The sequence below is a fragment of the Rhododendron vialii genome, chromosome 2a (assembly GCF_030253575.1).
Source record: "Rhododendron vialii isolate Sample 1 chromosome 2a, ASM3025357v1".
Taxonomy (NCBI): Eukaryota; Viridiplantae; Streptophyta; class Magnoliopsida; order Ericales; family Ericaceae; genus Rhododendron; species Rhododendron vialii.
The window spans coordinates 6,798,243-6,815,515 of record NC_080558.1 but is presented as its reverse complement, the minus strand read 5'-3'; the positions used below and the strand labels follow the sequence as shown (position 1 = coordinate 6,815,515).

The 17,273-nt window shown below is 36.8% G+C and overlaps 2 protein-coding genes across 3 annotated transcripts; both read right to left on the bottom strand.

Moving 5' to 3' along the window:
* Positions 1–1,737: 1,737 nt before the first annotated feature.
* On the bottom strand, positions 1,738–2,723 carry LOC131318043 (F-box protein CPR1-like). Its single transcript, XM_058347830.1, has 2 exons — positions 2,591–2,723; positions 1,738–2,444 (listed from the first exon to the last, which is right to left on the bottom strand). Exons 1-2 carry the CDS (start codon positions 2,619–2,621, stop codon positions 1,900–1,902), a joined length of 576 nt encoding a protein of 191 aa, XP_058203813.1. The 5' UTR covers positions 2,622–2,723; the 3' UTR covers positions 1,738–1,899.
* A 2,238-nt stretch (positions 2,724–4,961) lies between these two features.
* LOC131318042 (F-box/kelch-repeat protein At3g23880-like) lies at positions 4,962–7,909 on the bottom strand. 2 transcript variants are annotated; one of them, XM_058347828.1, is made up of 2 exons: positions 6,598–7,909; positions 4,962–5,085 (listed from the first exon to the last, which is right to left on the bottom strand). In XM_058347828.1, the coding sequence occupies exon 1, from the start codon at positions 7,878–7,880 to the stop codon at positions 6,609–6,611; it is 1,272 nt and encodes a 423-aa protein (XP_058203811.1). In that variant the 5' UTR covers positions 7,881–7,909; the 3' UTR covers positions 4,962–5,085; positions 6,598–6,608. The 2 variants fall into 2 exon arrangements, with proteins under 2 accessions (XP_058203811.1, XP_058203810.1); XM_058347827.1 differs by lacking the exon at positions 4,962–5,085 and adding an exon at positions 5,674–5,822.
* Between the last annotated feature and the right edge of the window lie 9,364 nt (positions 7,910–17,273).

Sequence of the window (17,273 nt, the reverse complement as noted above, 5' to 3'; positions counted from 1 at the left end):
TAGCTCAACACTCATCCATGGATTCTGAAACTCAATACTTCCAATTACTGTGAGTATATGATGCATGGACACAGACACGGACACAGACACGGGGACACGTGAATTCTAAAAAAATGGGAACACAGATACGTCGGGGGACACGCCACGTGTATATTTATTTATATAAAAAATATATAGTTTGACACCCCTAATTTTTTTTAAAATTATACTTTGGTCCCCAATTTTTTTAAAAAAATTACAATTTGACCTCTGCCGTGTCCCATCAGTGTCCCCAGCCGTGTCCCAGTAAAAAATTTAAATTAAATTATGGGACACTCCACGTGGCATGTTCCATACGTGTCCCCATGTCCGACACTGCGATACGTCGACCTCTAGAGGTATCGGTGCTTCATAGCTCTAAGTTAAACATGAAAACAACTACAACACAAGGATTAAGCATGACTTAAACATGCATGGTCTATCGGTTGTCGTTGAACTTTCACTTCTCAATTGGGTTTATTTGAGGTACCGAGCAAGAACTATATGCTTCAGCCTAAACAAATTGCAAAAGTAGTTAATACAACAACAAAATAACATAATCCATCTAGTCCCCATCTCAGTAGTATTCTGAGAGCAACCACTTTGCTGATAAATGAAAAGAAAAAAAGGTGAAGCAAGTTTTTCCTTTCCTTTTCTTTGAACTTAATGTGCCACCAAGTTAGATGCACAAAGAATGAACACGGAGTTATGACATAGGATGGGATTGAAATAAGGCCAAGTATGATCAGAACACAAAAAAACAGAGGCTGTTTTGGGGCTGTGAACAGTGAATGTGAATAATGAAAGAGAAAGAAAAGAAGAAGAAGGGTTTTAAGAATATAGAATCATAGATCTAGGCCTCACACCTAGGTTACCAAATGAATCACCCCTTAGGCCTCTTTAGCATCACACCACAGAATATGACTGCATCACACAATCTTCAAAGCTACAGGCTTTGGTAAATTCTTATTCACCCAATCATTCATACCTTCATACTCTTCAAGTACATCAATACATAGGTTCCTAATGTGTTTAATACCAAAGACTATTCTGATTCTCTAGATGACTGGTTTAATACCAAAGACTGTTCCCATTCCCTAGCTAGATGGCTCATGGCTGGATAGGATCGATGAATTGTGTTGTGTGATGATTGAGGACATTGGATATGTGGTCAAAGCACCCTAAATGAAAAGTCACAAGGCTCGTGCATCCACCAATGAAATACACATCAATCCAAAACTTCGAATCTTCTTAAACCAGCAAACTACCCCTTCTATTTATCATGGACTGCATCAAGTTAACGACTATAAATAACACCAACAGCAAGTTTCTTTTCAAGAGCATAAGACATATAGAAAAATGCGGCGAACAATATACCATTAGAAACTTAAATCCATTTGGCTACGGTGCCATCCGCCATGCATGTTTGGCATATTTTAAAGAGGCCTGGTACAATACATGAAACTGTCTTTGAAAGCACACTGGAAGTAAAGTCCAGATTTACTTTAAAACTTTCCGCAACCTATCTTTTCTGTATCTTCAAACTATTCTCAACCTATTCCTTCAAGTTTGCAGAAACTTTATAAAAGAAGAAAGTGACACATCAAAGAACACATATCTTGGTAAACGATGACAAAGATAAAATGATATAAAACAATATTTACACGATTTTCTTTCACAGTTAACAGGTGGATTTAAAATAATTTAGCAAAACTTCAATAAGCAAAGGAACCCTTTATTTTTATTCTAACATTAACGTTGAGTACATCACTAAATTATTAAAGGTACACAAAAGAACAAATATAAACAAATTTTATGGAGAAAAGAGTTGGGAAAGGCGAGAAAGGCATAATCAAACATCTAATTTGACATTTATTACCTTTAGTTTTGGTCTTGGTGTTTCCATTGAATCCCACTGTCAACATCAATGTCAGGCGAGACTAGGCTCTCAACGTAGGGATACGCACTAAAACAGTCTTGTGAATTATGAATCGTAGGACTACTAATTGTGCGATTAGGATTGTACCGAACTAAACTGCAGTTACCAATATCCATTAAAACTCCACCATTCTTCAAAATGCAAAATACTGTGGAGTGGGGAACATCCCAATATTGATGTGACACAGGGGGTATGGTCCGTATAGAAAACAACTTGGTCCAAGACTCTCTAACACCGTATTGTTTCATTACCCATACATTGATAGCACAACCACAGTTACAGACAATACAAAGGCATCCGTCCAAAATAGCCAACAAATTCTGATGCGTATAATTATCATCTCGATACACAGGTGGCAAAACTTCCTGTTCAAAAGAAAGAGGTGGCAAAACTTGTCCATACGTCTCCTTCACCAAATCAAGAGAACCAATGATCTCATTCGGCAAGGTCCACCAAGTCCAATGGAGGGCCCCGTTCAAAAATGTCCCTGAAAAATATGCAGGAAGAGAATGAGGAAAGTCTCCAATCCTTCTCCACGAATCAGTCCTAAATGAATAGACTTTCACTTCCTGATCACCAAAAAATCTCACCACCTTGTAATCATCAGCAGACTCGTCATAACCAAAACCATACCTTCCCCTATCAGGATCCCGCGTTCCAACATCCGGCAATCTCTTGGATTTCATAGTAGACGGGTTCCATATAAGTACTTCGCTTTCAGTTGAGATGCACACTAAACCATCACAGCCACCCCAAAAACCTCACCCTACAATATTCCGGTACAGTCAAAGGGCAATCAAGCTCAACAGCGGTATCGGAATGCTCATTCAAAATGGAGTAAAGAGAGCATGACTTGACATGATCAGTAAAGCCATACGGATCGATTAGAATGAGTCTATGGTGGGCATAACTAGTGCTCTTAGACGCCAAACTGAGATGGGTCTTTGCGAATTTGGGTTGATAAATCAACGAACACCATGATTTGGAAACGCACCTGAATCGCAGTAGAGACTTGACTGGAAGCCTCAAAAGTATTTCGTTGATGATTTCAAAAGGGAGGTTCGGCAGGTCGGGAAAATTTTCCGTCTGAAGGGGGCCGAAAGAAGTCTGCTTGGTCTTTTTGCGTTATCGGCCAGTTGAGCTGCTTTCTGTCGCCATAGATTGTGCTTCGATTGCGTCTTGTGTCTAGGGTTTCTTCCCTGTGGTAGAGATCCAAAGCCCAAAGCCAAAGGTAGTTCAATTCCGACTATTATAAATTTCACGAATTTTTTTTTCAGTGCCGGGTGCGTAACAAGAAGTGCCGGCTCGTTGAATTCGAACAGTCATTACATTTTTGGACGGCTCAGATTTGGTGAGAAAAAATAGAAAGAAAGTATTGGGATGTAAGAAGAGAGAGTATTTCAATCCGAGCCGTCTAAAAGTGTATTAGACGGCCCGGATGTACCGAGCGCGTACCACGTGGGATATACCCGGCACCGAAAAATTTCTCAAATTCCACCTTTATCCGTCAACTATTCAATGTTAATCTATATTCCTACTTAATTCGTCAATTAATTCTTCTGAGTCATTAAACTTTTCAAGGTGAGATATTCCGTTGGTCTAATTTTGCATTCGCTGTCTATGTACCGGATAAAAGCTACTGTACCTCTCTCTAGTCAGCAATTGCCTAGGTGAGTTTGATAGATGAAATTACCCTCTTGCCCTCTCTAAAAAAACAAATTATCAAAGAAACATGCACATTGCACTCAATTGAAAACAATTATTAATCAAAAAATCTTACTTCATTTTAGGGACAACGTTCTTTTGATTTTTTGTTTTAAATTAATTAACGATGTTCTTAACTATAAAATAAGAAAATACTGTAGTTCTTTTGCTTCAAGTGATCATATTCTGATATCAGAAATCCTATTGGTACCGACGGTACCCATAGGGAAAATGCACCGACGGCCACCGGACGGCCGTCTCCGGTCACCGGACGGCCGATCCGAGCCGTCCAAAAATTTTAAAAAATAAAACCGAGTGGCCTTACGCGAGAATCAATGGCATCCGAGGTGTGTAGGGTACTTGATCCGAGTACCCCTTTTTCGTGTATATACACGTATATACAAATATACACGAAAAATGGGTGCTCGGATCAAGTACCCTACACACCTCGGATGCCATTGATTCTCGCGTAAGGCCACTCGGTTTTATTTTTTAAAATTTTTGGACGGCTCGGATCGGCCGTCCGGTGACCGGAGACGGCCGTCCGGTGGCCGTCGGTGCATTTTCCCTATGGGTACCGTCGGTACCCATAGCAGTACTCGATTGATATATACACAGGATAGACAGAAGATAACGAGCCTTCAATATCAACCCTAGGAACGGAACAGTTGCCTTTGATTTGTAAATAAACCTAAGAATCTGAAATTAGACCGTGTATATGGATTTGAAAAGTTTAAGAACTCAAGTGTAATCGATAGATTAAGAAAGAAATTAAAAGGAATTGAATAGTTGGGCGAATAAAAGTGAAATTTAGCAACTGTTTCAGATACAATACTTATCATAGAAAGAGATGAATAAAACCAAACTGGATTTCATCATCGAAATAAATTTATACATACTAGCCAGCGCAACTAAGGCCAATTTAATTGCAATGCCCAAACTGCGGGAGGAAGAAAATGCTCAGTTACGTTTGAATTTGATAGCAGAAAACAGAGGTGAAGACCACCTAACATCTCACGTAGCTTTGCGAGAATCTACTTATAAACGAGAAATGTAACTTGGAGATAATCCACATTACCAGACTCAGCCTTGCTAATAGTTCTCTCTGGATTTGGAGGATTTCCACTAAACAGTCATTTCAAACAGCCCAAGATAATGGGACAATCAAGCAACCAAAAAGCCAATCCGCTACCAAACCAAACTTCCCTGGCCCATGGTTGACATCGAAACAGATTGTGTTAGATAGTTTCGATATCCTTCTCACAAATAGAACACAAGGGATCAGAGCACATTTTCGATGAAACAGATTTGCTTTGCAAGCCAACCAGTTGCGTGCCACTTTCCAAGCAAATGACGAACCTTTGGGGCTGTTGTAATAGCCCAGAATTACCAAGTAGAAGGTTCCATGGGTTTCGCTCTTGCCACTGCCTCAAAGCCTGGAAATACCCAGATTTAGCTGAATAAGAACCAGAAGTAGTATGGAACCAGATCCCTAGACACAATGCTAAGATTTGCCAGATCCCAAAGAGAGCTGCATTGAAAGCAGCAAAGACTAGGGCTTAAAAGTTAATTTTTTGTGATCATTTAGTTATATTTGAACATCATCCTGTCTCTTTTCAAATATGTGACATGACTGATGTCTGGTTTTGTTGACAATAAAAAGCTTGTTTACAACTTCATGTGCCCTTCCTATGAGTACTACTGACCTTCGTTATGAATTACATCCAACATGTTCGTAATAAGGCCAATTCGGGAGATAATGAACACCTACTGAATTGCAACCAAGCTGTTAATCTCACTTAAAATTGGTTACGACAAGTGGCTTTGTTGGGAAAAATTATATTTTTGTCAATACATGCATGTAATCTCATCATCCATTGGCGCTGGTCCAATAACAGCGTTAGTGACTAACTTCTACCTCAAGCCTAAAATTTCACTTAACTATATCAGTGTAATAACAAGGGGATAAGCTCAAGCAGAAGCAAAATAACTTGTACCCTCTACAGCTTTGTAAGCACTTAGATTAGGGCCATATGACATTACTATTTCAAAACAAATATCTGATTACAAGCCAAAGTTGTAACATAAAGACAGTACAAGTATTCACGCCACAAAGACTACAATATAAGCAATTTGATTCTGGGATTTACACGTTCTCATCCTGAAAATTAACATGAAGAACAATAACATAAGTTAACGCACATATGAGACATTACATATGGAAGTTAATAATGTGGTATAGTTGAGTGACAAATTCATGTAACAAGGTAGAATTTTGTAAACCAAACAATCTATAAGCTTCTCAGTAAGCAACTCAACGAATACTCATTCTATATAATGGTGTACAACCGATGAAAAGTAAAATGAAATACGACCGGGCTGACAGTATGTTGCAGAATCCTCTAAATCCTAGCATTCTTATTACCCTCCAACCCAAGGAGGTGCATAGTGCCGCGTAATAGATTCTTTAATATAGTATCAAGAGTTTAACATCCATTAGACATACAGAAAGGCCTGAAAGGGGGATCTATACAACAAGAAAATATCCTAATAGATTGGTAGTCGGCTTAAGTGTCATCCATCATGCTTGTCTGGAAAATTTCATAATTTCCCCCAACCTAATCCTCCAAGTTTCCGGAAATATTATTAAAAAATCAAGTGCCACCTCAAGAAGCCATCATCTCGTTAAACGATGTAAAAGATACAAGGATGTGAAGCCATATTTACACAATTTCTTTCACAGTTAGCAGGTGGTTTTACCAAAATTAGTTAAACTTCATGACCAAAGGATTTCTTCCTTTTCCGGTCTTAAATTTTTAACATCAACATTGAGTACAACGTTAAGTGTTTAAAGACACGAGAACTAAAATAGACACATTGTGGATTGAAAAGAGTTGGGGAAGGCTAACAAGACATAATCGAACTTCTTATTTTACCTTTATTCCCTTCAGTAGTGGTGTTGCCGCTGAACCCCATTGTCAGCATCAATGTAAGGCGAGACTAGGTTCTCAATGTAGTGATAGACAACAAAACTCTCTGAACAATTATGAATCACATGATAAATAGATGTGCCATCTTTGGGATTATACCGAACTAAATGCGTATAATAAACATTCAGTAAAACTTCACCATTCTTCAAAATGTAGAATGGTTTGGAGGAAGGAGTACCACTCGATGGATGTGTCACATAAGGTATCACAACCAACTTGGTCCAAGACTCTCTAATACCGTATTCCTTCATCACCCATATATCAGAGTAATAATCATAGGAGCATAGTATACAGAGGCATCCATTTAAAGCATTCAACAAGCTCCTAGAGCTATAACCATCTCGATAATCAGGCTCCAAAACCTCTCCAAAAGTCTCATTCGCCAAATCAAGACAAATGATAACATTGGGCTTTGTAAACCGAGTCCAATGGAGGGCCCCGTTCAAATATGTCCCGAAATGATCCAAAGGAAAAAATTGAGGAAAGCCTCTAATCTGCCTCCACGAATCAGTCCTTAATGAATACACCATCACTTCAACCTCACGATGAATATCCCAAAAAAATCTAGCCACCTTGTAATCATCAACAGACTCATCATAACCAAAACCATACCTCAGGAAGTTATAGGACTTCGTTTCAGCATTCGGCAATCTCTTTGATTTCCTAGCAGACGGGTTCGATATAATTACTTCCAAATCAGCTGCGATGCACACTAAACCATTACAACTACCCACAACCATTACTGGAGAATATGTTCTTTTCAAAGGGCAATCAAGCTCAACAGCAGTATCAGATTTCTCATTCAAAACAGAGTAGAGGGAGCATGACTTGAAATCAACATAGGAGCACGGACCTTGTAGAATGAGTCTATGGTGGGTATAATCAGTGTTCACAGATGCTAATCTGAGATGGGTCTTTGCGAATTCGGTTTGAGATATCAAAGAACGCCATGATTTGGAAACGCACCTGAATCGCAGCAGAGACTTCACGGAAAGTCTCGACAGAATTTCCACGATGATTTCGAACGGGAGGTTCGGCAGTAGGTGAGAATCTTCCGTCGGAAGGGGGCTTTGACTTTGAGGGGTCTGCTTGGTCTTTTTTGGTTCTGGACGAGTTTTGCTGCTTTCGGTCGCCATAGATGGTGCTCTGATTGCGTTTGAGGGTTTGGGAAGAATTGTGCAGCTATTCGGCGCTACCAATTTTTGAGACAACTGCATTTGAAACCCCATAGTTTAACACAAATCCCAATTCGTAAGTACGTAGTTTCGACATTTAGCATGCGTTTCCATTATATTAATGAACTACTCCTTCCGTCCCTTTTTTGTGTCCAGTATTTCATTTTGGGCTGTCCCTTAATAAGTGTCCATTTTGTAAAGTTAGGGGGATAAAAGTTGATGTATTGTCTATTTTGTCCCTAAAAGTAGATTTTATTTTGAAAAGTTAGTGAGTAAAAGTGTAATGATGATGGGTAAATAGGAAAAGTAGAGGAAAAAGTTGCTGTGAAAGGTGTAATGATGATGTCTTTTTAATAAGTTGGAGTTACGAAGCAGGACACTTAAAAAGCGACGGAGGGAGTACATGTAAATGACAATAGTCAAGTTGTTGCCATAAATGGTGTTTTAATTGATGTATATGAAGAGGATAGTTTGCGTAGAAATGCATAAAAAAAAATGTGCTTTAGTTCAATTAGTTTATGTAATTTAGCGGAAACACACCCTTAATTTGACCTGTCTAATTTTCTTTATCAAGAAAAAGAGTAAGTGATACATTAAAAAAGCTCAACTTGATGGGAAAATTAACTCTACATTTAATTTCAAATATCATTCTAACTCTTTTTTCCAAGATAATGTATTCCGATCCCATAGCAACCTATGTCATATCAAAACTGAATTTTATGTTGTCTACTCGCCGTGTCAAATTAATTGAATGGTTCAAATCAAATGAATGGACTCGGGGTTGGCTCAATTTTGCGCACATTATATAAATTTCCATGGAGTTCTTGAATAGACTCGGGGTTGGCTCAATTTTTCGCACATTATATTCTGTTCCTCCTGTCCCATTCTCATTGACGGTGCGGCTCTAGGATTCTAGTTCTTTTTCTTTTCTTTTCTTTTTGTCATTTATTAATCTTAATCACATTATCTTAGGGGATTTGGAGATGGGGCTTATGGGGATCAAACTCTGCCCGCCCATGTGCATGAGAGTATGTAAGAGAGGCCAACTGCACTCCACTCCACTTACATTCTAGTTCAGCGGTGATAAAATAGTAAAAAAAAATTTATACAAAGCTCTATGTTAAATGAACATATTTGCATTTGCTTCAGATTTTGTTGGGCCTAGTTTATTTTTTTTGTGGAGCTATATTACATACTCACTCACACAACTATTTGAATTTTCACTTAATTCAATGCTGACAATATTAAAAAAGGTAAATAATATTAATTGCAAAATTTTAATACGTTTTTTGAATTAGGGGGTTTGCTTGGACCCCTGAGAACATAGCAGAGCCGCCCCTAATGGTGGCAGATTGTTAACCCAAATCGCATCAATTTTTGTCACATTTCTATATTAAGAATGTTATTTTATGTTGATTCATTCGTTCGATAATAAGCGTGGTACCCGTATTTTGTACAGACGGAAAATATGTTATATGCACGATTTTGTGTTACATGTGAAATTGTATTAAAAGAGAGAGTTTGAATGTGAGAGGAGTTGTGAGAAGTGAAATTGTATTAAAAGAGAGAGTTTGAATGTGAGAGGAGTTGTGAGAAGTTTGAAAGATTTCCCTTTTGTTTGGTCAAAAAGCAATTGTGGGTGAGATAGATCATCAGTGGCCGAATTGGACTGAAAAATCTGAATAAAAAATTAGATAAATAGATAAAGCACTTACCGATATTCAGATGAGCTGATTGTTAATCCTATATCATGGAAACTATTTTAAATATATATATGAACGGTGTAGATGATTTGTGTGAAATCCAAAGATGTGTCCCACAAATCAATCGATACATGTTTTTGTAAATGCTCAGTACCCAAATCATTACCGTTACCAAAACAAAATAATATTACATCAAAGTTTGTTTCGATATGCATGTAAAAAATCGGCATGAAGATTGTAAGGTTTCAACGGGAAAGGTTGGCCTGGGGTACATGCCTAAAACTTAGGGATTTGATTCTTTCTAAGGTTTCGAAATCTCTCAAGTGCTATCAATTTCTTTGAGGTCAATCTATATAGAGTTTCGCTCTGACTTTCAATGTGGCCACCGCTAGTTGACTATGGAATTGGTCTGCCAAGATTAATCGAGATGTACGTAAATTGGACCGGACACCTGGTTATCAAAGAAAAGCCAAGTCTTGATTGCTCTTGTAAGAAACTGACATTTCGAAAGTAAGTGTGCGATTGAAACCAAAGAATGTCGCTCTAGAATCACTAAATTCTGCACAGAAACAGGAGTAGAGTTGTTACTTGTCCCTAAAATGGCTAGTTATTCAATGAAACAGAAAGTTCATTAGGAGTTCAACAAATTCATCTGATAAATTTTTTGTTTTAAACTTTGCATAAGTTGAGTTGGATTAGAGACGAAAAAGATGAAAAGAAGCAGCTGGTGACAAATACAAATCAGGATTTTGCATTAAAGTTACCAAAAATAACCGAACACCCCTAATATTAAAGTCCAAGCACTCGAATAATTAATCTCTAGAAGATTCCAAAGGGTTGTATCTAGATCATCAAGATATTAGTCACATATTGAAATTAGGTCTAGAGCCATCCATTGAGTAATATAAATAGAGATGGTGTCTAATCATTTTGTGTAAGAAAAATCTTGAGTGTTAAATAAAAATTTGAGTGTTCCATTCACTTCTCCTACTTCCAAATCACTTCCTTCTTACAAGTCTTAAACATCCTACAACCAACATCTCCAACACCAATTTACCATCCCAGTAGTTCACAATCAAGAGCTAGTTGATTAGTATCCAACATCAACGATAGATCTGGTACGTCGTAATCAACTCACTATATTGAGAAATGGTATTATATATTAGATTATTTGTTTTGACGCCAGTTTGAGTGGCTTTTACTTATTAACCTTATGCTTCGACAATTCTTTGCTAGCTCTTTTATTAATTCAAGAGTCTTACTTTTTGTACCATGCTTCACTTCACTTTGTTTTGCTTTGAAAGGTGAATACTAGAAAATGAGTTTTAAACTATATTAACGAGCGTCAAGGTCTCAGGGGTCAACAACCTGCCACTTGGCCGGCTAATGGTTTCCTTTTGATAACTCAAATGAGAGTTACATCCACGCGCTCTCACTCAGAGGTTTAACTAGAAAATCAAAGGTAATGATCAGTCCTAAAATGGAATAAAACCCATTTAGGTGTTTAATCAAACGCTCGTAATGACAAGGTTCCAAGCATCGCTTGTGGCAAGATAAGTTTGCCGACGCACGATCAAAGAAATTATCAACTACAAGTTTTGAACAGAATTAAGAGATTTAAACTATTTTACAAACCAAATGAAAGCTTTAATGCAAAAGAAACCAAATTACTAACCAAGTCTCAGGGTGGGAATCACTCCTTGACCAAGCCTAATTAACTACTCACTCATTGCTAAAGCAATAAGCACAAGGATAAAAAGCGACATGAAATTTAACCAATGAAAGCAAAAATAAACTTCATATTATAAGGAGAATCTAGAGTGTATCTACAACTTTAATGAATGAGAAATTAACAAACAACAATTAATTAAGGGTGTTCTTAAGAAATTACACTAAGAAAGCTTGAGAGCAACAGTGGAAGAAACTTAGGCAAGAAGAAAGCTAAGAATAAAAATCTAGATTTTTTTTTGGATATTTATGAGGTAGGGGGGTATTTGTATACTTGCCCTTCTCTCTCCAAAATATCTCAAAAACTAACACGTAAACACATCTGTATATATCGATACAACCAAAAAGGTTGTATCGATACCGAGCAGCTTAGCATCCAACCTCTTGGGCGCCGTAACGTCCTAGTATAGATACAATAAAAAAGGTTGTATCGATACTGTAGAGTTAAAACTCATTGTCTTCATGGTTGCTAAATGGTATCACCTTCGATAAAGCCGGTTGTATAGATACCGCCTTCGATATGTGCTAAAAGCCATTAAATTTTACTGTTCGATGCAAGGTAAGGGTATTGGTAGTTTTCCTACCTCTCCGAGCCAACAAACACACAAAACGGTTGTGTTTGGTTGAGAGTTTAGTTTAATTTAGTTTTGGTAGTGGGTGGAGAGAGAAATAAAGTAATGATTGAAGATAGAGCTAAAGATTGAAGAGAGATAAAGAGAGATGAGAAAGTAATAATTGGAAAAATAGGGTAATGATTGGAGAAAGAAATAGGGTAATGATTGAAAACAAAACTAAAACTAAAACTAAACGATGAACTGAATTAATTTTTTCCCTTTGAAAACTCGGAACGATTGACAATGGCGCTCTTTCATTTTATGACACATTCAGGCCCCGTTTGATAAAACTCTTAGCTCTTGAGGGACTATCAAGTCCTTGTTTGGTAACCAAAAAAATGTTCGAACTATTACTCCCATGGGATGAACAAGCCGGTCCATAGGAGTATTCTTCTCTTTTTTCTAAACAGACATGGATCGAAAGAATTGTTTGGATCAAGATTATTGGTATAGGATGAGGGTATGTATCCTCTCACTTCTCTTTTTTCGAGATTGATATTGTACGAATCTTCTGAGTAGGTATTGTTGGAGATTAGGATGGGACTTTTGATTCCTGAAGAGAAAATAGGATGGGACTTTTGTTTCTTTTGCACTATCTTTATTTTATTACCTTATTTTTATATTAATTTGTTTGTCAAAATATTTTTTTTGTTAGGAAATGACCGAGGAATACTACTTCGATTGGAGGTTAATCAGATCAAATATTTTCTTGCCAATTGCGAATCAAGTAGATGCTTGTACGTATAAGCCCTAATTCAACTGTCGAGAAAATATTTTGTATGATAGATTGACACTTTTGGATAGCTTAGATTGACACATAAGCCTTCAAAAAAAAATTTGACATCACTAATTTGACATCTCCTATCTGCCCTTGGCTATATGAATTAGCTTGAGGTGCGTCACAAGTTGACCCGGGACACTTTGCATTACAAAAAAAAAAATTATTGTACTTTTGTTTATAGAAAATAATATTTTAACCCCATGGTTTTATAGATTCACTTCAAAAGTGGTCTTTCGGAGCCTGCGTTGTGTAATTTAAGCACTTTTTGTCCTCTTTTTTTGTGTTTATTAGTTTTGAACCAAACTAGTCTTTTTTTTCTAAAAAGTTATTATTTTTTAAAACATTTGGGTAGAAGTAAAATTTTTATATTTTTTTTATTCCTCTCGTCGAGACGAATGTCACAAAATTAACAAATGCAATAAAATTCAAATAAAGACAATAAGAAAAAATCCTAAAATTTTGAACAGTCCTTAGGAGAATACCACTTTCTTTCCCCTTAGGTTTCTGACTACTACAGATTCCCCCCTCATGTTTGAGAAAGTGTATTTTCTCAATAGGTGTCAATTAGACTAGTGTATTTTTTCAATAGATGTCAATCTATCATACAAAATATTTTATCGACAGTTGAATTAGGGCTTATACGTACAAGCATCTCCTTGATTCGCAATTGGTAGAAAAATATCCGGTCTTATTAGCCTCCAATCGCTGTAGTATTCCTCGGTCATTTCCTAACAAAAAAAAAACATTTTGACAAATAAATTAATATAAAAATAAGGTAATAAAATAAAGATAGTACAGAAGAAACAAAAGTTCCATCCTATTTTCTCTCCAGGAGTCAGAACCACTGTAACTAATGTATGAGAACTCTCACAGTAGTTTAACTAATCTCCAACAATACCTACTCAGAAGATTCGTATAGTATCAATCTTGAAAAAAGAGAAGTGAGAGGATACATACCCTCATCCTATACCAATAATCTCGATCCAACTAGTTCTTTTGATCCATGTCTGTTTAGAAAAAAGAGAAGAATAACGAAGAATAGCCTTACGAATCCCATCAATCTATCACTATTATCAAATGGGGCCTTAAAGAATAAGGAGTGAGAGACAGCCAGCTAGTGAGAGAGGTTAAGGCTTGGTTTTAGGTGGATAGCGAAAAATTTCAGATCGGAACAGAGTCTTTGTATTATAACACAACCCATTCCGTTAGGGATGTTTGTGATGCTTTTAAAATAATCAGGGGTGTCAGTGAATTTATCTAAGACAGTTGTTAATCTAAGACAGTTGTTAATATTGCAGCAAGTTAGTAATTATGTAATCCAACAAATATCAAATATGCTTGTAATATTAAAAAATAATAAATAACAGCAGAACACATACGAAATTGTATAATGAGGAAACATCAAAAGAAAGAGACAAAAGTACATAAATACCCTCTCAACTATTACTTTTTTCACGGAGACTCCCTCACATTTAAAATTGTTCATACAGACCCCCTCAACTAATCTTCGTTACCCAAACAACACCATTCCGTCTCAAAACCGTTTGTGATGTACCCCTTCATCCATAAATCGGACAAAAATATCATTGTTGAATTGCATACATATACACCCTCTCTAACCCTTTTCTTTCTCCCATCTACAAATAGTCTCCAATCAAAACCCAAAACCAGCAAATAGATCTGAAACTTTGGTTTATATATATATAGGGGCCAGTTCCACCCACACGATTTTTGACACTCCATCTTAACCATTAAAATCAATACACACACACACACACACACACACACTCTCTCTCTCTCTCTCTCTCTCTCTCTCTCTCTCTCTCTCTCAAAAACCCAAACGAGTTACAAAATAGGAGATGGAAAAAGTAACGCAGTAGCCACCATGGCCGTCGTCGGCTGCCACCACCATTCTCCTCCACTTCTCTTTTCCCACACCTCTCTCCTTTCACTACAAGAAAAATTCAATTGGGTGACGAACGAAAATCGTTACAAATTGCATGTTTTTCGTCACAAATAATATAGGTGACGAAAAAAAAATTGTCGACTAAAGGTTGTCGAGGATTCCTACCTAATGACGAAATCTATTTTTCGTCACCTATAGTGTCTTTTGATGACGAAATATTTTGTCACCAAAAACTGAATAATTGGTGACGAAATTTTTTTCCTTGCTTATTGTGCTTTTTGATGATGAAATTTTTTGTCATCAATTATTCCTTTTAGCGACGAAAAAATTCGTCACCAATGTGACACATCGGTGACGAAATTTTTCATTGCAAAAAATGTTTTCATCTGGGAAAAAAAATCATTCTTTCTTGCTCCTGCTGGGTTTCGAATCTAAGTCCATTGAGTTTTTCGCGCAAGTTCCAACCAACTACACTATACACACTTTTCAATAAACATTTGAAATATCTAATATATAACACATATGTTTAACATGAAAATATATTTCGAATGTAATTTTGAACCTTTAAACATTAAAATTAGCAAATTTGATAAACATGAAAGTTGTAGGCAATTGAATTATTGTTCAAACCCAATTTGAATTATCTCAATCGGAGTTTTTAGGAAAGAGTTACGTCCAAAATACATTTAGTGACAAAGCGCAATTCATAAATTTCGTCACAAAAGGTGTCCATTTGACGACGAAATATATTTTCCGTCGCTGAAAGCGATAAAATGGTGACGAAAAATAATTTCGTCACCAAGTTAAGCATTTGGTGACGAAATAAATATTTCGTTACTAAATTGCTCTCATTTGGCGACGAAATATATTTTTTGTCACCAAATGATTATCTTTGGCGACGAAAAATAATTTCGTCACCTTTTTTAAGCTTTCGGCAACAAAAATGTATTTCGTCACCAAATGAGTACCTTTGGTGACGAAAATATTTTTTTCGTCGCTAAACAGGTATAATTTGTGACGAAATTATTTCGTCACGGAAATTATCAAAATAGTGACGAATTTATTTTTTCGTCGCCAAATATACTCATTTAGTGACGAAATTAAATTCCGTCGCCACTTTTTCGTCACCAATTTTAATTTTTCTTGTAGTGTTTCTCTCCTCTTTCTTCCCTTCTCATTTTTTCTCAGCAAAAGAACCATCGCGGCACCTGTCGCTGTCGCGCTATAGTTTTTGCGTTGTTTTTGGTGGAATCTGATCTTTTTATGGATGAAATAAGTAAAGATGCAATTTTAGGATTATATACAGAAGGTTCTCTTTAAAATGATTGATGTAAGGAAAAAAATTGTATAAAACGAACAAAACGATTAGGACAATGACTAATATAATAAGGGTATAATATAAATGTTAGGAGGTCTTTGTGGAATAAAGTGATAGTTGAGGGGGTGCTTATGTACTTTTATCTTATAAAAAAATGGTATCTTAGTCATTTCCTCCATTCCGTTAACGGAGTTAGGATTTTTTTCGTTTCTAATAGTTGAGGGAATCTGTATGAGCGATTTTAAATGTAAGTGGATCTCCGTAAAAAAAAATGATATTTGAGAGAGAGTTTATGTACTTTCTCCAAAGAAGGAGTTGTTCTTCGAGAAGCAACAAAATATCAATTGAGTTATTTCTCAGGAAATTAAACATCAAGGAAAGAGTTGTTCTTCAAGAACAACAAAATATTAATTGAGATATTTCTTAGGAAACATCAAGGAAAGAGTTGTTCTTTAAGAGCAACAAAATATTATTGAAATATTTCTCAGGAAACATCGAGAAAAGAGCTGTCCTTCAAGAATAACAAAATATTATTGAAATATTTCTCACAACATTCCTTTCACTCTTCGTCTTTACAATGATCCTTCTACAAAATTTCTACAACATTTGAGAGATAAAAGTAATGAAATCTTGTAGAGGCTACCACCTAAGAACGTCCGCATCAAACTCATCCATATATTTTATCCTAGCTATAGCCATTTTGATATTTTCAAAACTCTCCGTCTATTAGGAAAAAAAAAACGATTTTGTGCTCCAAGAGCAAAGCTACTCCTCTCATATAAGTGCATGAAGGGCGCTTAATAGTATGGCCCAAGCCGCCCAACGAGCTCACCGGTACGGCCGAAGCCTCTCTTAGTGGAGGTCAGGGTTCAAGTCCAATGAGTGGCGCTTTGGGTGCGATATCTCCTCTTAGACTAGGTTCTAACAATTGAAAAAAGAAAAAGAAAAAAAGAGATTGCATGGCCCCACTTCAAGTACATGTCTTTTTGTGAGAGGAAAGAGCAACGAAAGAGCGTTTGCTCTGGGAACACATAAGAATGAATGCTGCTACTGGTACAGCAGGAGGAGCACAGCAGCCGCGCACAGATCGCTTTTGCGCCCGTCTCGGATCCTGCAAAGATGATCGGAGCCGCTCATTTTGTTCAAAATACTTCGTTTAGGGTCCCTGTAAAAAATCATCTCAATCCGATATCGGGAAGGGTGTTTACGAATCATCCAACTTTAAATTTTGAAGCAAAGTTGGATGATTCGTAAACACCCTTCCCGATATCGGATTGAGATGATTTTTACAGGGCCCTAAACGAAGTATTTTGAACAAAATGAGCGGCTCCGATCATCTTTGCAGGACCCGAGACGGGCGTAAAAGCGATCTGTGCGCGGCTGCTGTGCTCCTCCTG